Below are 26409 nucleotides of genomic sequence, written 5' to 3' on the forward strand. Positions count from 1 at the left end.
TTGAATGATCGACCGTCCTGAGATATCTTGTTTAGAGTCCTGTGCACATCTGTCTCAACCAATCATATGAAAGATCGGTTTCATCCGATCTCATGAAATCGATATCATCATGTAAGCATCCCGGTGCTATTTATCGTAGTTTCATCAAGTGGGCGAGCTCACAACAGACAACCTGCGCGGGTATAGCGCTGACGATAAAGTTACGGGTTACAATTTCCCTGCAGCAACACACGTCTCGGTCGACCTCCTTGATGGAGGACAGCCCAACCCCTAGTAAATAGTAGGCTGTCAGAGAAAACCATAGAGCGTTTAGACAAGTGGTTCCAAGTTCGCAGCGTACCCTTTCTGTTGTTGCAATGAGTGGTGGATGGGAGAAATGCAATACAACACGTTCCGTCGTTTAATGACCCGTTGTGTTAGTTTTAGTTTGTCTGTTACACTCCTGTTTTGGTCAACTTGTTGTTTGTCAAGAGTTCTTATGAATGCAAATAAATTGAAGGTGAAAATCAAATGATCCTGCCATTTTCTTTATTACCGTATTATTGTCATCATTACGTTAAGGTGTACAAAAAGCATGCAAAAAATAGCTTCTTTATTTCCGTACATATTTACATTGACATAACAGTTGCATTTCATATAGGTGTGCCATGCTTTTGTTTCGTATATGTTGGGATTTGATATAGATCGTTGAGTACGGGACATTCAGAGAAATGCAACATGAAACACACATCCAGCAACCATGCTGAACACACCAGTCACACACCTTGCCAGAATATATAGGCTACACACGCACCTGATTCTTTTCATCAAATACAATGAGCCGTACAATGGGTTTGTTTTTGTTCTCGGACCAACACTAATACTGATGCAGAATAATTGATAGTTTCTCCCTACTCCATTGTAATAAATAACCACCACATCCTCCTCATCGAATCAACAACAACAATCCATTGGCTGCTTTCAACTACTAGCAGCCTGGCTAGACAATGGCAGCTCTGTACAGAGGTCACAGGTCACCTGCCGCCGGCAGTCAGTGCATCTCTGACGTGCGCACAAACTTCATCACATTCTAACGTTTTTTTATGCGGCAGGTGCAGCATAGTAGCAGTTCTGCTAGTGAAAGAAAACAATAATTGCCTTAGCCTAGAGCAGTATTTATTTTGTAATGGTCAGGAGGTGTGGTTTATTTCCTGTAGTAGACTCGAATGGTTAAATGCTCGGGCAACAGTATAAAGTAGGAAAGTGCAAATATTCAACGGTATTAAATTAGAAAAACAAAAAATAAAAAACGCCTTCACAGGGATCAAGTAAAGCTTTAGACGCGGGCGGCCTGAGAGCTCTGGGTAAGAAAAAAGACGACGCTTACGACAATATTGCACATCGACATAGATAGCATGTAGACACATTGACACCGAGACGCATTCTCACGAGCACTGGATTAGTGTTCACTCTATAGCTATATTTGGGTGTGTATCTTCTTGCTTTTCCGTAAGCTCATCTTCGCCGCGATCGTCTCAGCCCTTGGTAAACAGTTCCCCACAGCGTAAAGTCCACATGCGTGAAAGGACAGACACGCAAACAAACCCAGCCAGGCGTCCTCTGCGCGCCCGTGACTTTGCAAACGCATCAGACATCACAACTCTTGTATGCATATACAAAACCGAGAGCGAGAGAGGACAGCCTGTCCTCGCCGTGACGTGACCCCCTCCAGAACACGGCGGGCCTGGTGTTCGTGAGCCATGTGCAGTCTCCGTTTGGACGGTAGCTGGCGGCGTTACTGTGGGTCATTGAAATTCCGCCACACAGCCATGAAACCAGGAGTCAGAAAAGCAAAACACTGCACTTATTCCTTTCTAATCAGTCCCATGAGGATCGCCACAGTGGAACGGGGGGGGGGGGGGGGGGGGGGGGGGGTTGGTGACAGTGTTGGTGGTGTGCTGGTGGGCGCTGAGAGCGATCACAGCCAAAAACAAGCTGTCATCTGCAAGACAATGGGCCGGGCTGGGACGTGATAGGGGGGTGGATGCAAACACCCGGCAGTCCTGGTGCTGATGGGAGAGTAGGTTTGTGTCGTGCACCTTGCCGTCACGTGCATATTTCCACACATGGTGGAAACGAGGGTGCGTGCATCATGTGTTTGATGCGGCAACAGTGCCCTGTGCAAGTATATAGGGGCAGAACGCAGGGACACACACAGGGGAGACAGGACAACAACAACAATCAGGTAAACGTGAGACAGTTATTTTCATGGACAGACATAGAAAAGCAACATCTAAAAAAGAAGAGTACGAAAAAAGATTCAAAGTCTCTTTAGACACCCTGCTTTGCGCCCCCCCCCCCCCCCCCCCCCCCCCACCCCCCCTTATTCTCAAACTGCAATCAGTACAAGTTCAGCCCTAATCAGAAACATCATGAAGATGATGCGGGGGCGGGTGGTGGGGAAAGGAATCTCATCACCATCGACCTCCCAGCTCCAGAGGACGGCGGGCGGCCGCCACAGACCAACGCAGGATGAGTCAGAGCCACACAATGACAGACGACAGCTCATCGCACCGTCATCAAATAACCCATCGCTGTTCAGAGATAAAACGGTTAAAAAAAAGCCCTGTGTTTTTGTGATTTTTCTTCCATTTTTGTCGTAGCATGCGAGGCACTGTCCTTTGGCATGCTTATGTTTTCTTGTGCGGTGTACTGGGATTCTTGCGCTGTACCGTAGGTGGAGCTTTCCAGGTGTTTTTTTGCAGATCAAGTAAAGGTGCCGGTAGAGTCGGCAGTCTGCGGCGTTATTGGAGGTATTATTCACCATGCATTTGTAGAATTGTATGATTCTGAATTTCTTGACATTCATAATATATATCTATCTATATATATATATAAGTCCTATTCCTGTTAGGTGCAACATAACGGTATACATTGTTTATACATGCTCTGATGGTCAACAGGAGGGGAAAGTCTGTTGTTAAGGATCTAACCATCCAGGTGAGTGGATGACCTCAAAGTGGTGAGTGGTGGACATCATCATGTCATCTTGAGGGGGGGTGTGTTGGGGGGCGAGTCACACAAGTTTCTAGCACAGGGTTGAGGGCAACAGGGGTAGAAAGGGATTCAGTACAAAAGCAGGTATTTGGTTTTGAAGGAGTGGGAAGCGATGGAGGAATTAGAAGGAAGAAGTAAAGCCTGAGAATACAAATCTCTGTGCATCTCTGTTTGAAAGGTCCGGTGCGTGTGCTTGAGAATAAGTAGGCATACGGGAGGGGGAGTGAGTGCCAAAGGGAAGGTGAGGTAAGGAGAGTGCGTGAGAGAGAAGGGGGATGGCTGACGCCCCGTGCGGTTTGGTTTGAGTTCACGGAGAGGGCTCGATCTCATGCAGGTCCTCGAGCTCTGCCTCGCGGGGTCCGTCCCCGCTGCTGCCCTTCCTGGGAGGGAGGAGAGAGACCAGGGTGAACGGGGCAGTGCAGCAGGTTGCAGTGGAAGTCGGTTCTCAGAATAAAGTAGAACTTTATTCTTTGAAAAGCCACCGTTTTTTTTTCCCCCATAGATATCAATACAAGTTTACAGAATCAAAGGTTTAGATAGCAGTACATGAACGCACAAAAGGGAAGTTTTGGTAGTGTTTTCTCAAATACAAAAAGGTAATCTATAAAAAAAAACATTTGTTTTTAAGAAAATTGCATTTTGTCGTATTGTACTTTTTGTGTTTTGTACAATTAAGAATCGAAAGGGAAAGTAAAAGTGAATCTCAGGCTCACTTTTCACTGAATGAGAGAAGAATATCCAAACAACACGACACCATCAGAAACACACCACCACACACTGGCATCTAATCAACCACGATGTCAAAGGTCAGCCACAGAATGACGACAGAGCTCGGGGGGGGGGGGGGGGTGAAGATGGCACATCCATAGAAATGGTCTCAGGATGGTGGGACGAAAGAAGCGTTTGAAGGGGTGTGTGTACTAGGAGGGGGTATGGTGACGCCATGACCGCTTTGGCACAACAACACCGGCACCGGTGTTGTTGACACACCGTATCGCACCGCGTTACCTTAGCGACGGGTGGCGCTTTAAAGAGGGGCGGAGGGGCCATGAGTCCCTGCAGCAGAGTTGGAGATAAAACATTAACAAGAACAGACAGTGGAGGTCAAGGGTCACCCATGGATGAGATGGAGAGAGGGTTTGGTCTATATGTGTATATCTATAGATCTATCTATAGATATATTTATCAGGCTGGATGACTTTTTTGTCCCACTTCATTACATTTTATATTGTGTGATGGGGTATAGAGGCTACGTTTGTTAACTAAATCATCGTAATGAAACTTTTATTGCTCCTAATCTAACCTCATGAAGAAATTAAAATACATAGACTGCAAAGTTGTGTTCTTTTATTGTTCACTAGAGTAACTACTGCCTGTGTTGGTGTTCCTGGTAGTACTCGACGGGTTACTTTCGTTAACCAAGCTGAGGCGCTTGTGGAGCGATAGACATTTGTTTTAAATGAGATGAGGGACGGTGACGCTTCATGGATCAGGAGATGGGGCTGGTATGGAAATCAAGCAGTGACAGAAAAAGGAGTTCCTGAAGTTGGTCGGATAAAAGGAAGGAGCAGCTGTGTTAATTTCCCAGCAGGGGGCAGCAGAGTTTCGCAGGTGGAACCTTGTAGAAGTCAACATGGGTCATTGCCCTCAATACCAAACACAGAGAAGAAGAGAAGGAAGAGACAGGGCAGAGTGAGAATCACCCAACACACAAAACACCAACTCCATGTTCCTCCAATCCATGCACTCAATCACATTAAATCACCATTTACATTTAGGGCATTAAGCAGATGCTTTTATCTGAAGCAACTGGAAAGGCCCAGAACTTTGTATACATGTTAATTGCCTATTGATGTTTTTTTCGATGCAGAATGTTATACTTTGTTGTTATATGATATATCTTTTTTACCATTAACCTCAGGGCTCCTACGGAAGTATCTGACTGAGTTTCCCAGCAGCGTGAAACCGCATACAATAGGAGAAAAATGAAGCGTAACTCAAACTGAAAAACCTTTCTGAATGCTACCAGCATTGATGCAACCGACACACGTGCAAGCACACACGCACACGCACACACACACACATACACACACACACTTTTGCTAATGCTACCAGTATTTATACCACAAACAAACACACACACACAAACATATTACACTTTTTAGAATTGCTACACACACACACACACAAACAAGCGTGCGTGGAAACAAACACACACACACACCCACACACAGCATCAGACTTTCTGATGCTATGGCAACACAGACTGGCAGGTACTCCTCTTAGTCGTGGAGGCTTGTTTACTTCCTACCGGAGATGGTGGAGGGGAGAGAGGTGGGTGTGGTGGTGGCGCTGGTGGGTGCTGGCGTGCCGTGCCGTGCATTGAATCAGCCAGGATCACGAAGGAATCGTGTGTGTGTGTGTGTGTGTGTGTGTGTGTGTGTGTGTGTGTGTGTGTGTGTGTGTGTGTGTGTGTGTGTGTACCTACATCAGCAGGTTGCCCGGGGCTGACATTGACCTTTCCTCTCTCCTGCCGGGACACTCGAAGGGATTACTGAAGGAGCGTTTCCGCAACATGGCTTTCACCAGGATCTGGACAATACACACACACACACACACACACACACACACACACACACACACACACACACACACACACACACACACACACACACACACACACACACACATAAACGGACACAAACGGAACATGTGAAGGCCGGGTCGGGTCACGGCTGGTGGGTGTGTTGTCCATTCTATTTTTTTTAAGTCCTAGGACATTTCACAAACCAAAACGTGTGGGCGGGCGCGATGGGATCGCACGCCTTTTCATTTGGAGAGCACAGGCCATCAGCTGATTGGGTTTAAGAGCTCTTTAGACTGGGCCGGGCAGGGGAGAGATGTAATCACAATGAAAAATGTGGCGATCTAATCGGTATTGGATTGTCGTATATTTGAACAGGAAGGAAATGATTCACAGATCTTTTTTTTTTTTTACAAATGTTTTTTACAAAAGGCAACAAGAAATATATATAGTCCGCCCTGTTCCCCATCACGTTGTGTCAAATCTGTGTTGAAATGGGTCAAACCCAACATTTGTCATCCACTTTAGAATGAACATTTTAACATCGATAGGGTAATCCAGGGCAGAATGCTATGAAATGAATCCTGACAACAGAACCAAGGCAGAACGTACGTTTTTGTGCGAATCTGCCCTGTTCTAGTTTTTACATGAGATTTATGAGCGGAGGCACACTCGAGGTCCGGAGGAAAGCCCTGCTGTGGTCGATTTGCGGCCAGGAGCGTGCGACGCTAAACTGTGCCAGCGGGAACAATCTTCACCGATCAACCCTTCAAGAGATATACATCTCAAATGCTTCCTTCTTGCTTCTTCTCCTTTACACAGAGCACCGTGTTGGTTCATTGTGCACAGTCCACACAACACTTGTACCCAGTTAGATGGCACTACGAGTCAAACAATAACACTTCTAGAGAGAGATTATAACTGGTCGTGGCACTACTATAGCACACAATTTGGTGGTGTTTGTTACAGCTTCAAAAAGCATCAAACGTTTCTGCATTCCAGCAGGACAATCATTCACATTTCTCGATAAAAGGGAAAGTAGATTCCATCGGCCATAGACGGCATGGCAGTATAAATAATGGAAACACAGCAATGCCCTATGTGTTACATTATAAATACATGTTATACTACATATACCCTGATCTTTCCTCGTCCAACGTTGGCCAACTGCAAGCTTTCGGTTATGCATGGGAAATATAAAAAAATCAAGGCATCCCATCTTTCATATTAATATTACTCTTACACAATCCCACATAATAGGCCCTTATTTAAGCCATGGATTATCTTGAGGAGGGATATGAAAGACGAATATGAAAGATGAACATGAACGATGAACATGAACGTGGGTGAAGCAGAGTTCTCCTTACCACAGCGGAGAGGCTGGGAACAAATTTGACGGAGTTCTTCACCTCCTCCTCCGTCACCTCCACCATGGAGCAGTGCTCCTCCTCCAGGGGTAAGGGGTCAGCACCACCCTGAGTCACCCATTGGTCCAGCTACGCACGCGCACGCACACGCACACACACACACACACACACACACACACACACACACACACACACACACACTTCACTTTCAGGGATAGTGCACATTTTCCATTTAAATGAAAATGGGAATACTTTAAGCATGACAAAGTAGTTCCACTGTCGGCAAAGCGGCTATGGGTACTTCACTCCAATAAGGAGTCCCTGCTTCTCTCTCTTATTCCTTCTACTGTGAAGGGGCCAAGAAGTACAAGGACACTTTATTAACTAGTAGGAAACTTGCTGGCTGCACCCTCACATTTTGGGAGTGCTTTTGAAGCCCCTGCTCTGCAGAGGGTGGGGGGGGGGGGACTGTCCACTGACACACGACGTATCAGAAGAGATATCGTAGGGAGGTTTCACCAGGGGGGAGGATGATGGGAGGAAAAACATTTTACTCCCACTAGTGTCAGCTCATCACCAAGTAAATCCTCTCTCTCTCTCTCTCTCTCTCTCTCTCGTGTGTTTAATGACCGTCTCACCTTAACCTCTGGGATGGTGACCCTGGTGTCCGGGTCCTTGTCCAGCATGCGCAGGATCAGAGCCCTCAACTCCTCGCTGATGCTTGGCCTGAGAGGGCGGGACAAAGGGATAAAGTCAGTTCTGATTGGACGACGTCAGGAAGTTGGGGCATGGTCTACCAATGGTGGAGGAGTATGACAACCAACAGGTCCATTAAGTACAAAATGAGCGAGATTTTTTCAGTCAATCATTTTGAACAAATAAATTCCTTTAGTTTCGATTTTTCTTCTCGTCTATTTTCCCACAATGCATTTCCCCGATTCTGGTTTAGTAGTGTTATTTTTGTGGTATTCATCTCGTTAAGCACTTTGTATTGATGTTTGGCATGGAAAGTGTTCTATAAATACATTTGATTGATTTTTTTGATTGAAACGGGTGGTAGGTCTGTGGGAAGGGCGAGGCTTCGGCCATCTGTGGGTCAACGTATTTTAGAAAACAAAAATAAGGTGCATCGCCAGACTATCCCATCATAAGGGAAGATTGATTGCCCGTTATTGTACCTGAGCACACCATCTTTTATCATCCGCTGAGAAGTGGCGCCTGTAGCTTTAAGCTGGGTCCCGTAGAGGATTTGTGCTACACTGTGTTGAGAAAGCGAGTGAGTTAAGCTCCTTTACGCCTGGCAGCGCACGGCTGTGCTCTGCCGTAGGTGAACCTCATCTCGTACGGCTTCACGAACGACCAAAATAAGACCCTACCGTATTGGTGCCGAGAGAAGGAACTTTAAGTAAACATTCATTGATTTCAGAGTACGCGAGGGGCATACAGAATAGAGTCGTCTCCACAAAGCAACACCGGTGAACTCCCCTTGTTGCTTCTCCATGTTTTGTTGTTTTTACATATTTACTGTATATTTATTAGTTTTTTGGTATTTATTGATCTATTTTGATGGTTTAATTATTGTTTATTCTTTGTTCACTGTGTACTAGTTATCCGAGGAGGAGGGAGAAAGGTAAAACAAAAAAAGTTGTTGATCTGTGAAATGTAATATGTTGTTATTTGTCTTACTAGTGGACTGTACTGTTGTGTTTTGCTGTTAGGTGATTTCCCCCTGCAGGACAGCAAAGCACTAAACTAAACCACAACCCTTCAGCCCATGTAAATGTATGTAATGTAATCATTATATAATAATAGATAACGAAAGTCGGGACGCATAGACGTTTGCTTTGTCTTTGACACCTTTTCATTTACATTTACATTTACATTTAGGGCATTTAGCAGACGCTTTTATCCAAAGCGACTTACAATAAGTACATTTGTAATAAGAAGTGAAACAATATATCGCCGTCGGTACAGTAAAGATGTTCATAGAACCAAGTGTAAAGTACTAACAATTGCCAGGCTAACCCCATTCCCCGTATACAACAGTGATAGCTAGCTACTGCAGATGCTACACAACTAAGTACATGCTACACAACATGCGTGCACAACACAATTAAGTACATGCTACACAATTAAGTACAATGAATGAATACAACCTACAAAGAATCATCAAGTGCCAGGACGTACAACAAACAATAGTACAGCAGACAAATAAGGGACTGAATGGCTATGTAGAGTCTAGGTGAACTCTGAATAGGTGGGTTTTGAGTCGTTTGCGGAAGCTGGTGAGCGACTCTGCTCACCAGATATATGTATTTATTATTATTTTAATAAATATTTATTGATTGAATGATAATTAAGGGGAACATTTAAGATGATGTTTTGCATGGGTGCCCAATTAGGCTAATATTAATCGGATAAAACCCTAATGACAGCGAAAACATCAGCAGCTCTCTCTGTGCTGTCAGCGGTGGGTGGTTCGGGGACCAGGTAATGGATTAAAACCACGCTGATCACTCCATAATGTGACCTGGTGTTGGGCTGGTCTGTCTGTGTGTGCGTGTCGCCCTGATCTGAAACAGGATGCTGGAGCCTCTTTTCATCGGACACATTGTGTTTGCACCTGGTCTCATTTGTCTTTGCTTGCAACGCCCCCCCCTCTCTCTCTGTCTCTCTCTCTCCATCAGTCAGTGTGTATCCTTCATCAGCCTTGAAACCTGGAATTAATTATTCATTATTTCTCCAGTTCCCTGAGGTTCCAAGTGAGGGAACACCAGTGCTGTGAGGCATGTAGAAAATGCATCCGGCATTTTGCGTGGTGAGTCGCATGTGGATATAGAGGAATAAATGCTTTTCCTGCTTTTATTTTGAAAAAAACTATCCTTTTTCTGCCTAGTACAGAAAATAAGACGGATGCAAAGGTGAAGGAGAACTGTAGGCCTCCTTGAGTAAGACGCCCCAACCCCTACCTGTCCCTTCGCAACGTGTACCTCAATTCACTGCAAGTCACGTTGGATTAAAAGCCTCTGCAAAATGGTAGACGTTAATTAAACATGGAATGAATAGCACATTACAACGGAGGGGGACGGGACTTACGAGTCTGGGAACTCCACACTCTTGCTCCTTATCTTGTTGTGTAAAACCAGGATGTACTCGTCTATGAAGGGACACTGTGGGAGCAGCGGAAGGTAATGCAAACAAACAGTAAGTCAGTGCTGCCCTGAAATAACAACTCGGAAAAACAAACATGCAACAGTGCAGCGCGGAGGAGCGGCAGAGGCCTTATTGAAGTAGCCTCCTGACGCTGTGTGCGTACTGCTGCAAATCAAAGCACGAGCCGGTCGCCTGGGAGAGAACCAGAAGGCGAGCCGGGGCTCCGCCGGCTGCTAACATTTGTCAGCTTGCATTAAAAGCCACTTGAGGAGCTTGGCTTGGACGGGCCGGAGCTGGAGGGCTGTGCTGAGGCGGCGGGGCTGGAGGAAAGAGGGAGGAAGAGGCAGGGACTTGCCTTTCCGAAGACCAGGCAGTAGAGGGTCACCCCCATGGCCCACACGTCCAGTGCCTGGCGGGGGAGAGGAGCACACAGACAGGGTCAACGTTGGCTGTGAAAGATACACATGCACACACAACACGCCCGCACAAAATAAACATTTTCAGACGCAGCACACACAAACTCAGCGCAGAAAACACGCATATGCAAGCACACGGGTGCACATACGCCTTTGGGTATACACACACATAAACACAGACGGGCGCGTGCACCCACACCCACACACACACACACACACACACACACACACAGTGGAGTTCTATCTCTCCATTGGGATTCCCTGAGGGGGAACACAAGCTCAGGTAGCTCATGGATAAGGGCCAATCAATCCTTTCCCCCTCTCATTATCCATGTGATGCTGAGGGACATGGAACAGAGAGCCCTCAGACCCACGCATCCATAAAGTGTAGACTAACACCAACACTAGACTAACACTAACACACATGTGGTCTGACAGGAGGCGCTTTACCACCGACGATCACTGGCCCTGATGTGAGGAGATGAGAATCTACAGTGGATTACAGGTCACTTGCATTGCCGTATTAATAGTTGATGTTGATTAGTATGTTCCTTAAAATATGTAATGTATAGTAAAAAAATGCATTCCAATCTGATATGATCGTTTCGTTATATAATAATAAATAAGAATAATTTCTGTGACAAATCAGAGACTTGAATCAAAGTCTGCCATTTGAAAGAGCTGTTCCCCAGCTCTGCTGGGGGTTGTCTGTGTCCAGATCCATCAAATCATCTAGCCCCCGCTCGCGGCCAAAGGAGACAGGAGCCAACAGAGGCGTCTTGTGTAAGATGATGGTGTGCTACTGATTACATAAGCACATTGCAGTCTGGAGTGATTTCTGGCCAGACTGACGGCGGAGAGACACTGCTGCACTTCACAGGAGGCTGTTGGTTAAGGGGAACCAGCCTTAGTAAGCTAGATCAGCGAGCTACATTCGGTTCACATAGGTGGAATGCTATGGGGAAGATAAGGCTGAAAAGTGAAAATTCAAAAACCTTACTAAGTTAATACGGATTTTATATTTTTGGATTACTTGTTATTTCTTCCTTTCCACAGTGCAGGCACCACATCCACAGACGTCAGCCAATTTGTTCTACTTCTCGTCAACATAAACACAATTCTAAAACACATTCTTGTCCAAAATGTGTTTTAGAATTGTGAGGTCTGTCGGGGTGTGCATGAAAACCCGCGTTTCAACGGCGTGGAAACAGGAAGCAGCAAGACAACCGTTACAACTCCCAAACAAGAGCGCGCACGCACGCACGCACGCACGCACACACGCACACACGCACACACGCACACACGCACACACACACACACACACACACACACCTTCCCGCTGAAGCTCTGGCGGTTGTCGGTCAGTGTCTCGGGGGCCATGAAGGCGGGGGTCCCGGCCGTGCTGGACAGCAGCGCGTCGCTCCCTTCAAACTGGTTGCTGACGCCGAAGTCGGCGATCTTGACGTGTCCATCGTCGCCCAGCAGCAGGTTGGACGGCTTCACGTCCCGGTGGACGATCTTCTGGTAGTGCACTGGGACGGGGACAGGGTCCACACCATCACAACGCAGTCTGGGGCCCCCGTCCCGTTTCTCTCCCCTTAACAACAACACTTGCTTTGAGCGCCCTTAGTTGCAAAGTCAGCTCCCGAGCTGGCTAGCGTTCAAGGGTTGTCCGGCCCGTGTCTGGTTTTTGTCAGCGCGGTGCCGAAGCGAAAATATATACCTTATCAACAGTGTGTTCGCCGCCATATTTGCCAATATGAATACAATCTACGCATTGCGATTCCGAGGAGCGTCGCTCTGAGTCACAGGCTTAAGGGTCGTTCACACTTCAGTTGCCCCTTAAGCCTTCAGCCACTTAACGCCGGTCGTGCTTGGAAGTGTCGGAAGGCTTAACCCGGAGCAAACCCGCGAGCGCCCGCGATGGCCCCCCCCCCCCCCCCGTGTCTGAGGGGTGGGGGGGGGGGGGGGGGGGGCTCATCAGCGATGGGCCACTCAACAAGATAACAGGCCTGGAGCGTCACCCCGTGGTCCTGATAATATGAAGAAGGTTCGAGTTGAGATCAGCTGAGCCCCTAGATGACGAGGCCATCACGTCAGGTCAAGCGCTCCGCGTCATCACTCAGGTGAAGTTGTTGCATCGACATGGATAGATTCGTCCAGTGGGAATTTCATATTATTATACAATGTTTACAAATGGACTACGTATACAGTCGTCGAAAGGAGCCGGGGTTCTAAAGCCAGAGGCTTCTCTGATGCAGTGCCTTTGAGCCGGGCCTCGAACGCCTAGCAACTGGTTTTCGGACACGGGACTCCGTGGAGGAGACGAGGGGGACAGCAGTACCAGCAGTACCTGCAGGGGATTCACCCTGCCTCCCATATCAATCGTCACGCCTCCAGGTGGGAGTGGGATTAACCACTGGAAGCCGTTTCAAACGCAGCCCTGCCCTGTTACATAGTGACAGAAGTGATCAGAAGAGGGAGACTCCACCCAGATGCATGCTGGATAGATCAGTCTATGAGCCTACCCAGTCGACTGTAGCAAGTGGTAGGTTGGTCCATCCATCATCCATCTAGGTGGACACCGACTTGTGATGGTACTTAGTCACAGGGCAGGTCTCATTTTGAACCGGCTTGTAATGGTCGCTCACACTCACACCTGGTAGTAGAATAGGGACCCTTTTACTCTACTGCTAAATTCAGCTCATGGTTATGAGAGTCATTAAATAGGATTAGAGCTTTGGTATCAGAGGGCTGAGGGAAGGCTGAGGAAATGAGAGGCATCACTTCAGCGGCGTCGGTCGCCCGTCGATATGAAACGACGGCTTGGTTCCGGGCCCCTGAGATGAGCTCTTGAAACACAGAGAGTGCCCTGATTGATCCGGAGCGGATCGTTAGAGCTCAGGGTCCACTCGGGTAAACGAGGAGACTGCCCAAGGACACGCCCTTCATTAACGGGCCGGGTCGATGCTGATGAGGTCTGTGCCGGACACCATCAGCCAGCGCCTAATCGGTGTGTCTGATATAGGCGGGCCAAAAGCGTTGCTGTTGTACCGACCGGATAAGAGCCTTATCTATTGGTTAGCGCCGCTGGTCTGGATACGTCACCCCTTGTATTCTTCTGATTGGTCGTAGTGTTATCCAATTGCGTGCAGTGATATTTTCAAATGCATGCTTGGTGCCGCCCCTTGAGTTGGGCCATTTTCATTACTCGTTGCCCGACCCTACAGCTTTCTAGATGTGGCTCTGGATTTCCAGGCTATATGAACGGTGTATTGATGACAAAAAACTTTGCTAGACTGAATAAATCTTTCACATAGTTACAATTTGACATTTCTTTCTTTCTTTCTTCCCCAGACATTAGCTTCTTTGTGTTTTAGGTCACACATATTTATGAGATATGTCTATGCCAAGGCCGGCAGGTACAACCAATGTTGGAGGTTTCTCTCTCGCAGTTACGCTGTTACACGTGTTTCAGCCACTAAAACGACGGTGCTGGAAACGTCTGGGCTGTGTGGCCATAACGGGGGGAACTGGTTTATGAAGGGACACAGAAGGAGCATCAGAGGTTAATGGAAACAACATTAAGGACACCGCAAGGAATGAAATGTAATCAGTAGGCACCAGCCGCATTAAAGTAGATTCCTAATGCTATGCTGTGTGTCAGGGATGAACAGGGTTAGCGAACTACACATGGCCTTGTCTACTGCGCTGTCTGTCGACAAACAACCAGAGGGCTGCTGTCCCTGGTTCTGCTGGCGTTGGGTACTTACGGTATTCAATGCCCAGGATGATGTCTCGAAAGTATAGCCTTGACTGCTCCTCGGAGAAAGGGGTTTCTGTTGGCACTTCCATCACTGGACTACACATCCCAGCATGTCAGATAGAAAGACAGAGAAAAAGAAACGAAAAAGAACAGCAGTAGTCGTCAATAGAACCACTATTTTTATTTGTAAAAGACCTACCTTCCAGGAGCAATTGGACAAAACATGTAGACTTTCTTTTATTCATTGTCGAATGTAGCCATATGAATGGATGGTTAATGGATATCGCATTTTTTGTAACCAGTGGCCACCCAAAGCGTTTTACAATATTGCCTGACATTCACCCATTCATACACACATCCACACACCAACGGCAGCGTGCAAGGCGACAGCCAGCTCGCCGGGAGCAGTCAGGGTTAGGTGCCTTGCTCAGGGACACCTCGACACTCAGCTAGGAGGAGCCGAGGATCGAACCGGCAACCTTGCGGCCAACCCACTCTACCCCCTGAGCTAATGCCGCCCCGATTTGTGTGGGTACTATAGGTAGGTAGGAATTTTAGTTTTGTAATATTATCCGTAAATATATTAAACATAATTTGATGTATATAAAAAGAAAGGAACCCATTCAGACCCTGAATAAAAAGGAACACGCAACGGACAAAATGTAACATTTTAATGATATCTATTTGTTGGCATGCTGTAATGTCACACCCATAATGTCCATGGTGAGGTGATGCTAATGGTTCGTATTCTGGTATGTTCCTCAGAGCCGGCGTCACATTGAGCTGAAAGGAGAATGCTCCATTTGCTCACTATATAGAGAAAAGGAAGGGAAGGCCACCAGATTAGGGGGGAGTCTCTTTCATTGACACGAGACACTAAGTACTATTCTCTCCCATTAAAGCGTCCTTTGAAACCTAGTGTTTTCAAGGTTTTTTGTTTCGTTCTTACGTTTGCCCCTGCAGGTGTAATGAATATGCAAAGATGAAGTTGTCTTAGAATAATAAAATGCTTTGTGGTGCCGGTGTTTAGTGGGGAAGTGCTTTTAATTGCACTCACTCAAAATTAATCTTTCAAACCCGCCAGACAATGGGTGTATTATTGAAGTAGGTGAAGCAGGCCGTGGGGAAATGTGACCTAGCATGCTCCCTCAGTCCTCAGTGTGTGTGTGTGTGTGTGTGCGTGCATGCGTGCATGCGTGCGTGCGTGCGTGCGTAATCTGTTTTAAACAGTAATGTGTCATTATCCTAACTTCACGTCTGGGATTAATAAAGTGCTCATTTGACCTAATCTATATCTTTGATCTATTCAGAGCCGTTCACACAGCCTCACCGTCTTCAACACCTCACCATGCAGTGAGCAATCCTCAACACCCATTTAATTCAATATCTCAGAGGCCGTGTTTGACAGCCAACAGCCGGGCGGGCTGATTGTGGTGTTAGATGTTACGAGGAGAACATGACACATAGTGGATTAAAAAAAAAAATCTGTTGGAAATATCACTTAGCTCTGTTAGATAGTAACATAGAGCTGCGTGGATGGTGGTGGATGAGGATGAATGGATGAATGATTTGAGGAATGCATTGAATGATGATACGTGGATAAAGGACTGGATGGATGGGGGGATGAATGGATGGACGATTGATTGGGAGGATGAACGATCGATGGATTGACAAAAATATGCATGATGGATAAATGATTGATCTTTGGTCGGTGCGGCGAATGGATGATGGACGAATGATTGGTTGGTTGATTGATTGGTTGGACGGATGATAGACGGATTGCTGCGAGGATGTATTTATGAATGCATGAATGAATGGATTGGGGGTTGGTGGCGGCGAGGTTAAAGGTCGGCCCAGGGAGAGACATGGAAGAGAGAGAGAGAGAGGAAGAGGGGGATGCGGTGTTGGTGTCATTAAGAGAAGGAACAGGTTCTACTCACCCCTTGCGCATCAGCTCAAACACTGTGGGGGAGACAGAGAGCAGACGAGAGGCACAGTGAGCACCGCGCGCCAACGTCTCCGCGGAACCACAACACAGACGCTTTATGGCTCAATACAGTGAGTCACGTTAAGCGTACGCAGAGCGTGACAGGAGAGAGGTACGGTGACCTGGCAGCACTAATGGAGGGAGGCGCATCATGCATGAGACGGAGACCTCTCAGAGGTGATCCACATTAGACGGGAAGGGAAATTAATTTGGGTGGCATTCAGAGAGAGAGAGAGAGAGAGAGAGAGAGAGAGAGAGAGAGAGAGAGAGAGAGAGAGAGAGAGAGAGAGAGAGAGAGAGAGAGAGAGAGAGAGAGAGAGAGAGAGAGACTTACCCATGTGAAGGTTGTCTTCAGCAGGATCATCCAACACCTACAGGGGTGACAGTCAAACCCATTAAAACGAAGCACAGATCACTAACTCAAAGTACAACACTAACATGTAACATTGTCTAACAGTTGTGATTGGTCCAAGCCAATTCCTACCTCTATTATGAAAGGATTCTGTGGACACATCAATTTCTTTGCCAGAAGGTATTTATATCGCGGATGTATTCTAACGTCAACAGTATGTGCTGACTGCCCCCCCCCCCTCCATAAAATCATCCCATTAGAGGCTAGTCAATAGCACGACGCAATACGACCCTCACAGATTCTGCTGGGACAGCCCCGTCTGAAAGGTGTGTATGACTAGGATTCCTCCTATGGGAAGCATCAGGCTGTGTGCTGTATGTGTATTGTGTCCATTTGACTTGAGCTGCCGCGCTAATGTCTCACTCCATTTGTTCAAGATGGATGACACCATAATGGACCTGCGTTTTGATGCCCGGGGCAGAGTTTGCATTCAAACAAACAAAACCATGACAATGATGCAATTACTAGGAGGGGGCGACCGCACATTTCCAGTCAGGGTACGCATGCAGAAAAACACTTTCTGCTCGGCGAGAGCTATGACAGAACCGGACTCGACTGATAAATGATAAACACAGAGACGTGACGGGAATATATGCAGCGTCGTTCCCGGGGGGTTATTGCTCTGAAAACAGCGTGGTGGCGGCGGTGTTTTTTGTTCCATGCCCTCTGCTCTGCAGCAACACACAAAGCACAAGCAGCGGTCCACCAGGAGCTTGTTAGAGAGGCAGAGTGACGACGCCCGCTTCCGAGTCTCAGCCCCAGCTCAGGGACCTCGCCGCCGGGGGAGGGCGGACTGGGGCCGAAAGAGGGACAGGAAGTCCTCGTCGTGGGACCTGGGTTTTGTTCAAGGGAGCCACCAGGGACCTAGCGCTGTGAAGGAATAGCAGCAGTCGGTCTGCTGAAGAGTGACTACAGCGCGTCGATTGCCCACCGGCCGCTGAAATGCCGTCCGCGAACACCTCAGGGAGCTTTACTTCTTCCCTTCAGAATGAGTTTCAGATTGAGTTGTGGGAAAAAGTGGTTTTGTTTGATCGTTGTCCGAACTATTATCGCTAGTCGCTGTCGTACCCCTCGCTGTGCTTTCTGTGATGAGCTACAAAGAGATTGTCACTGATCAAACAGCCAAAATACACTAAAACAAGAAGGAATGACATTCATAATCAGCATCCAGTGCATATGAAGGGCAGTGGCGTGGAGAGAAGTAGATTGGCACTGTCCAGCCATCTGTGACAAATCACCAAATCATGTTCAATCTTTGTCCCACTCTGCGTGGGTTATCATCCGTTTGCTGCCCAGAAGAAAAAAAACACAGCATAAATTGCTATTGCTAATCAGATTGGCTGGACTGCAGTCTCACTGAACTCACTAGCCATAATGAATGCAATCCAACCATTAGTGTAACTAAGCCGAGAGAATCAGAGAGATAGAGAGAGAGAGATGGAGGGAGCGACAGAGACAGGGACAGAGAGAGACGGAGACAGAGAGACAGAGACAGAGAGACAGAGAGACAGAGAGACAGAGAGAGACAGAGACAGAGAGACAGAGACAGAGACAGAGACAGAGAGACAGAGAGACAGAGACAGAGAGAGGGAGAGAAATAGAGAGATTGTGAGAGAGAGAGGATAGAGTTGCCCACGGTCCGTCAGAGAGCGAGCAGGTGGGTGACCAAATAGGACAAATAGAGCTCTGCCAATAATGGCTGTGTGTGTGTGTGTGTGTGCGTGTGCGTGTGTGTGTGCGAGTGCATGCACGTGATTGTGCCCATCCATCTCCCATCAGAAAGACCCCGGAGGGGAAGAGGGCCAATGTGCCCCAACCTAACTCCAGAAGCCTTCAGGGCTCTTACACTCCAATGCCCTCACCATCCAGAGAGCTTCCTCACGGGCTGCTACTCCATCCAGCCTCTCAGGACCCCCACTGGTTAGGGCTGTGGGGGTCAAGCCCGGGAGCTCGCTCTCTCGCTCTCTCTCTCTCTCTCTCTCTCTCTCTCTCTCTCTCTCTCTCTCTCTCTCTCTCTCTCTCCCTCTCTCTCTCTCTCTCTCTCTCTCTCCCTACTCCCTACTCCCTACCCCCCCCCCCCCCCCCCCACTGTCTCTCTGCATCAGACATCATCTCTACCCTAACAGTGGGTCCCTGTGGACACAGACAGAGGCGGTCCAGCGTGGTGGATGTCCTCGAGCTAGGGGTGCCGCGCTCCTCTGCAGAGTGCAGGCTCTGGCCCTTTGGAGATCTGCGAAACCCTCTCTGATGCCCAGTGGAAGATATCTCTTCAGTGGAACTTTTAATGGGTCCCAGCGTCAGAGACCGTGACATTGCAGTAGTCGGTCGCTTTTTAATGAAAGTGACTCCAGAGTGACTCGCCATGAGTCAGAATGCCAAATGAAGCGAGCCATTACTTTGATAGTTGAGTACATGTTATTGCGGGACATGGCTAGACAGTTTTCTGAAGTGGCGCCAGGGCTCCATGGAAAATAGAGTCCCATGGCCATCAGCCAATCAGGTGGGCTTGCCGTTGTATGTGCTCCACAGGGGGCGCGCTTACAAATTAAATTCAACATTCAATTTGGCAACATCAGAAAACCAGTAATGCACAAAGACTGTGATCGTTCATGAGTGGAAGTGTCGAGTTGACAGCGGTGCTCCGAGTGAATTTAAGCTTGGCGATCTCTGGACTGAACATCGTCTGGACTTTAAATCCTGTCTTTGTCGTTTGTCACTCGTAATTGTTTGTGCTCCGGTATCGTCTTCTGCGTTTGCCACGTTGTTTACATCATTTTGATCGAGCGGGATCAAAGCTGAAAACTCACTGTCTGTCTACTTGCGTTCGAAACTTGAACCCTGAAAGCGGACGGGAGGCTCATTAAACGATGCTGAGCCGTTACCTCTAATGACTAAACACAACAGCGGTAATGGCTACACTATATACCATCGCTATAGTAGCGCTATGGCTATAGTAGCACTATGGCTATAGTAGCGCTATGGCTATAGTAGCGCTATGTACTAGAGCAATAGGGGGCCCACCTCCACCAGCTTGACGACGTTGAGGTGGTCCAGCTTCTTCAGGATGGCAATCTCTTGGTACACTCTCTCCAGGGGGCCCAGGATCTTAGGCTGTTGGCCCAGGGCTGCTTTGGGCCCCCTTGGAGGTGGACGACCTGCCCAACATCACCCACACACACACAAGGGAGAACACGCACGCACACACACACGCACAAGGGAGAACACACACACGCACAAGGGAGAACACACACACACAAACACACGCACAAGGGAGAACACGCCCGCACACACACACACACACACACGCACAAGGGAGAACACACACACACACACACACACACACACAAGGGAGAACACACACACACACACACAAGGGAGAACACACACACACACACACACACACACACACATATATACGCACAAGGGAGAACACTCACACACACACACACACACACATATAATTACATTTCTAACATAGATAAAATATATTTTTATTGTTATCGTGACATTTCCGTGAAGATTTAAACGGTTCAAAGTTGAATGCACAGAGTAAAATACAATAGAATAACAGAATAAAACATAAACAGAATAGAATAGTATATAATAGAATAGACATACGTGGAAAACCACATTGTTTAATTAGCCTTTTCTTGGACACCATCTTCATGGCCTGGAAAAGATGGAGAGAGAGGGAGAGAGAGGGAGAGAGCAAGAGAGAGAATTTTAATGTGAGAGCGAGCGACACTTGACCATTCACTTGTAGAAGCTGACATCACACACTGTGTAACCCCACTGTTAAACAACCATGGGATTAATACTTCCGCAAAAACTCCAAGCCTCTGGCGGTTTGTTTATCTGAAGAAACACAACCCATAATTAGGGGCCAGTATCATCCTCTTCCATAACGAGATGACCTCATAGGATCACAGACAAACTCCAGACAAGCATTTTAATGAGGTATGACTCACTGAGAACAGTAGTCAACAAACAGCTGTGGTTCATGAGTGTTAGTTAGGCAAGGAGTGTTTGTAATGTCAAAGGACAAAGGCAAAAGATTTAAGTAAAAAAAAAAAAAACTTTTGCTTTGCCATGCACAACAGAGAACGTGAGTACAATAGTATTCACATTCGTACTACTCAATAGTAGTGCAATAGCAGTCAATAGTACATTTCAATGATATGACCTGAAAGACCCATTCTGAAATAAATGTTTTAAAAAAGCACTTCATGACCATGAAAGCTCAACAGTGAAACTTGATTCTAACCGCTGTCTGTGTGCATGCACAAGGCCCTATCTGAAACTCTAATTAAGATGTTAGTCCCAGCGATCCAGTAAGAACCTTCCACAGTGCATTCTCTTTCAGTTTTAACAGGCGCTGTCTTCCCTGCAGTTCATATGTACATTTGGCTAGTTTTATTCCAATGCAAACTGATCAAATTAATGTTGCCCAGGTCACTGGTAAACCTTACTAATCCCAGCCATGGTTTCCTGAAAATAGATACTCTTTTAGGCCATAGAATGGGTGTTTATGGTGAACGACCAGGTAGCCTGGGCTAAGGCGTGAGGAAAAGACATTTCATGTAGTGAGAGGACAGGAAGAAATGAAGAAAACAAAGGATCTCAGAGTGGTGGCAGTTGAATGAGTTTTTAATGAAGGTAATTAATACCAATCAGTGTGTGCCAGACAGCCAGACATTATAATACAGCACGGGAACACGGGCAAAGACTGCGTGACATGTTGGAGCTGAGTCATTCGGTCCAGATTCAACTCGTATGCAAATAGGCAGCTGGACATTCCTCATCCTACGTCCACATGCACACTCTCCCCCAAATGTCTGCCGGTGCGTGGCATGGCCGCAGTGCCAAACCCTCACCGATCCATCACACCCAGGAGTCAAACTATTTTTTTTCCGGAGGGGTGTCCTGTTGCCCTGCTGTTCCCATGGTTACCTGGCTATGTATGTCTCTGAGCGCTCGATGAGTAGGTGGCATTAGCAGAAGGCAGCGCCACTCTCACTTACCCCCAAGGTGGGTGACGTGTACAATATACAATATGCAATACAACAATACAATACAAGTGCTACATAAGGACACCGTAGAGTCATAGATTCTTTCCCCCCCCCTCGCCCTCCCAACCCCAGCCATGCTGCCGGATTCGTGGCAGCGAGCCAATCACAGGCTGCCGTGGTGTGTATGTTTTTATTACCGTGCGGCTGCTTGAAAGAGGAACTATTTGCTTCTAATGAATATAGCGCACAGCCTTAAATTTACGGTGTTTACGTCTGTCCCTCTGAGCACCGGCCCGCTCTCCCCGACTACTAACGGAATCAGTCATAAAGAAGGAGCCAGGAGATGGTTTTTGTAGTTGTTATGGTTTCCCGATTCCCAAACACGCTAATCCTTAAATTACGCGCTCCCCCATGCTAAATGCGGTTAAATCAATCCAGCAGTAAAATCAACCTAAAAACTAGGTTAAGGACTACAAATAATAGTGCAAATATAAGCCGATTAGCAGCGGCGCATGACGTAACGCCACAGAACGCTGAATCATAAGTCAAGTTAAGGTCTGTTTATCCTTTTATCACCGCAGCAGTCTCACAGGAACCTGTTCTGTGACACCCAACCTAAACATCTGCAAGAGCCAGACTATACTGTATACATTTCTGTAGCTCTAGTGACAAATCCAATCAAATCTTCCTAAATCCTCCCTTCTCTGAAAGGCCACAAGTAAAAACAATTAGAATGAATAAAAAAAAAAAAAGTTAAACCTAATGATTTCATTATGAAAATAATAACTAATATAATAAATAAAATATAATAAAATAAAAATAAAAATAAAATATAATAAATAAATAAATAATAATAATACTAATAATGAACATTAAATGGTGAGTAACATTTACTTATTCACTCCAAATGGTGTGTGTGTGTGTGTGTGTGTGTGTGTGTGTGTGTGTGTGTGTGTGTTTGCGTGCATTGACTTGCACAGTGGCGGCGTTGAACCACTAATTAATACGGTGTGAATCCAACAGGCAGTGGCAGGAAATGGAATTAGCAGCCCCCCTCTCCTCCCCGTGTGTACGCCCTTGGTCTGACGAGGCTGTACCACTGCAGGGGCCGTTTCATTGGAGCACTGTATCCCATTCACCCGCAGTCAAAAATAACTGGAACACCTGCAATCAATGATTATAATGGCCACGACGTCAAAGAGTGCCACCTGTCGCAAGCACGCCCACACACACACACACACACACACATATATAGCACGTATGTGTGTGTGTGTGTGTGTGTGTGTGTGTGTGTGCGTGTGCGTGTGCATGTGACTCACACCATATCCATGAACGTCTCTTCAAGGACCCAAACTGCCACATACAATAGGCAAGTTTAGAAAGGGACTCAGAAAGCGGCATCATTCAGGATTTAAGTCAACAACTGGCTCCATTAAAGCCCTCCATGAACATAATGGGATCTGAACAAAGATGGATTTAGTGGTACGGAGTGTCAGCCAAACTGGCTCCCTCCCTCCACCTGGGTGTTGTAGTTCTAGGAACGTGTAGTACTAGTATTGTCCTTTATAAATGCAACAATTCAAGGTGATGATCAAATTGTCCCACGCTCGCCTTGCACTGCTACTGCTTCTACATGTTTGTGTGTGTCTATATGTTATATAACTCATATTGTTATGGGTTTAATGTAGTTCGGAGCTGCTTCCCTCCACGCTCCACCAACGTCGCCCCCCCCCCCCCCCCCCAGGGGTCCAATCTGACCCCTGTGACCCCCAGATCACTAATGAACACATGGCTGTATTCAGAGCGCAGTGGACGCAGGCTAACACCACAGACGGTCGGATGATGAGAGCAGAGCCAGGATTCTGTTCAGAAGTTCCCACAGGGAGAAGAGTGACCTTTGTGTGCTCTCTCACAGCCAGACACCAACTTAGCCACTTAAGATACACTTTCAGATCTCTGATGTTTTTCGCCAGTTTTCTTCCGGCAGAATATGTTGAAAGGCGAGCGACACAAACAGCTGGAGCAGTGTGGCAGTGGAACAATGGAAAGAACGCCATTCATCTCGGACTATATGTATATTGTTTTTATGTTGTATTAGCCTCGTGAATTCCAGCGTTATCATTTCTTTACACAGCTAGAAGTGCCAGCAAGTCCACTAGATTAGCTTTCGAGGGGGATATAAAAGAAAGAAAAAGAAAGATTACATCAACTTACATAATATTTGTCGTCATCTTCGTTGTAGGCGAGTTTCACCACACCGTAGGAGCCCTGCAAGTACAAAGAGATTCCTGGTAAGATGGCTAAGAGTTTCCACCCAATACAACCATGGTCGGTATTAACCTGGTACTCATTAATTCATCATTTGCATATTAGCTGCTGGCATGACCCACCAAGCTTAACCGTTTAACTTCAAAGGCAAGTAAAGCTGTTTGCATACCGGGCAGGTTCGTAGTCTAAAAGGTCGAGCCATTCAAGTGATTTAACATGGTAACCAAAGGTTTGATAAGGCTCAATTATTTGAAAAAAACAAAAAGGTACTCCTAGGGAGGGCCCTACAGTGAGTGACCTTTAGGTCCAGAGAAGCAGGTCTTCTGATTCCTGATAAGTTGTGATATTTTGAACACATTCTTTACAAAACAGAGCTCTTTCAGAAAGCATCAAAGGAAGGCAGAGACGGTGCATCGTTTGACAGTTTGCTCTGCGGTACTCCTACGAAGCACTTGACTACCACTACTAAAAAAGAAAATCCATAGCTACTCTTTAGAAACTCGCAACTGCAGTACAGAAAGAGCAATTTCACAGATCTGCGTTGAGTTTCCCCAATATTGATCGTATGCTTCAGTTGTTTTCAGCCTCAGCAGCGAGTCACTTTGGATAAAAGCCTCATGCCAAATAACTGAATGCAAATGAGCAGATTTGCAGTTCCGTTTTCGAAAGTCAGTCCTGTTAGTTTTCCCCGTCTGCTTCAGGCAGAGGAAAACACATGGGGAAAAACCCAAGGGATTCTCAAACGCTTACGAAAATGGTTATGATGTCAAGACAACTTCACCTGCCCCCCGACAGCCTCCACAGATCACAATGTGCTGATGAGCTCACACAGAATCTCTCCAAGTCATTTTAAACCACTTGCTTTGTCATTACCGCCCCATACAAAGGGGCCGACGGCACCGTGCACAGGGTTAAATCGACGTGTGGCGCGCTCACCTTTCCGATCTCACTCTGGAGCTTGTACTGGTTCAGCTGGATGCAGTCCTGCAGGGGGAACACAAGAGGTGGGCAGGTTGGCACCGTGGACCAAAGAGGACCACCGTGGATCCGTCACGAGGAGGAACCCTTTGCACCCTGCCCACAGAACTAGGCCCACGGTGCTCTACTCCTACGCAACATCTCACAGAGCATCAGCACCACAGAGCCATGGAAGACTGAAATACACCCTGGTAAAATGAACAAAATGTTGTCAACAACATGTGTGAGTTCTCTGTGTATGTGATGAAAACATGTGTGTTTGTGTGCATTTTGTGCGCATGATTGTGCACGTGTTTGTGTGTGTGATGTGTATGCGCACGCACGCATGCTGTGGGTCATTGCAGAGATGCTGCCAGCAATGCAGTGGGTAGATTTCTGTTTGCAGTCTTCAAATCCATTAGTGTGCTTCTGTTTAAATGACTGATTTGCAGTTCCATGGCAACCACATCGCTAGAGCAGAGAGTAGGGAACACAGCAGAGGGACATATAAAGAGAAGGAGAGAGCCAGACAGAGAGAGAGACAGACAGAGAGAGCCAGTGAGACTGAGACAGAGAAACAGACAGAGAGAGAGACAGAGAGACAGACAGAGAGACAGAGACAGACAGAGACAGACAGACCGAGACAGAGAAACAGACAGACAGAAGCAGTGAGAAAGACACAGACAGCGACAAAGCTATCTAGACAGACAGCGAGAGAGACAGACAGACAGAGACCGAGAGACAGAGAGACGGACAGAGACAGATGGGAGTTTGGACCCCAGCTAGACAGAGAAAGAGTGATATAAAGAGTGATATAAAGAGTGATATAAAGAGTGACAGCCACAGTGGTTGGAGAAGCGGCCGTTGTTTGGGTGGGCGGTTGGGTGTTTAAAATTGTAGGGAGAAAATAAACCAGAGGAAATAATGGATTTTCCACTTTTTGCTACCAGGAAAAAGTAATAAGAGACAGAAATGAAATGGGGACAGAAATTGGGAGGAACGAAATTTGGAGACGGGAGAGATATTTTGATTTTATTCTCAAAATTACTTTCCTTACACTGTAGCAGAGTGGGAGATGGAGCAACTGGACCGGAGGGAGGGAGAGAACAAGAAAGGGAGACGGATAGAGAAGAAGAGGGAGAGGAGGAGAGAAGAATGGAGAAATACAGAGATGCAGAGCGAGGGAGGGGATGGAAGAGAGAGAGAGAGAGAGAGAGAGATAGAGAGAGAGAGAGAGAGAGAGAGAGAGAGAGAGAGAGAGAGAGAGAGAGAGAGAGAGAGAGAGAGAGAGAGAGAGAGAAAGATAGAGAGTGTGAGTGCGAGAGAGAGAGCGAGGGAGCAGTAAACAGAGTCACGTAGGAAATGGATTGGGTAAGTGGCCTCATCATTTCAGTGGGAAATATCTGGAGGCACTGCTGGGCTTCAACATGTTTACCAGGGGGAAATGTATGGGG

General features: G+C 46.9%; 1 protein-coding gene across 2 annotated transcripts in view; it reads right to left on the reverse strand.

Annotated features, from left to right (window-relative positions):
- Positions 1-1950: 1950 nt before the first annotated feature.
- The window catches only part of camkk1a (calcium/calmodulin-dependent protein kinase kinase 1, alpha a), a 30125-nt gene continuing 5666 nt past the window's right edge, over positions 1951-26409 (reverse strand). Inside the window, exons 2-15 of one of the 2 annotated variants that reach the window (XM_084474722.1) lie at positions 24935-24982; positions 23945-23998; positions 20340-20391; positions 19743-19876; positions 16644-16680; positions 16263-16284; positions 14330-14418; positions 11889-12088; positions 10496-10549; positions 10084-10157; positions 7626-7713; positions 6988-7116; positions 5525-5628; positions 1951-3416 (exon numbers count right to left, since the gene is read on the reverse strand). In XM_084474722.1, coding sequence (XP_084330848.1) covers positions 3344-3416; positions 5525-5628; positions 6988-7116; positions 7626-7713; positions 10084-10157; positions 10496-10549; positions 11889-12088; positions 14330-14418; positions 16263-16284; positions 16644-16680; positions 19743-19876; positions 20340-20391; positions 23945-23998; positions 24935-24982 — 1158 coding nt within the window. In that variant the 3' untranslated portion in view covers positions 1951-3343. Of the gene's footprint in view, positions 3417-5520; positions 5629-6987; positions 7117-7625; positions 7714-10083; positions 10158-10495; positions 10550-11888; positions 12089-14329; positions 14419-16262; positions 16285-16643; positions 16681-19742; positions 19877-20339; positions 20392-23944; positions 23999-24934; positions 24983-26409 lie in introns of both variants that reach the window. The other variant, XM_084474723.1, reaches the window with a different exon arrangement.

The sequence above is a fragment of the Micromesistius poutassou genome (assembly GCF_964030765.1).
Source record: "Micromesistius poutassou genome assembly, chromosome: 10".
Lineage (NCBI taxonomy): Eukaryota > Metazoa > Chordata > Actinopteri > Gadiformes > Gadidae > Micromesistius > Micromesistius poutassou.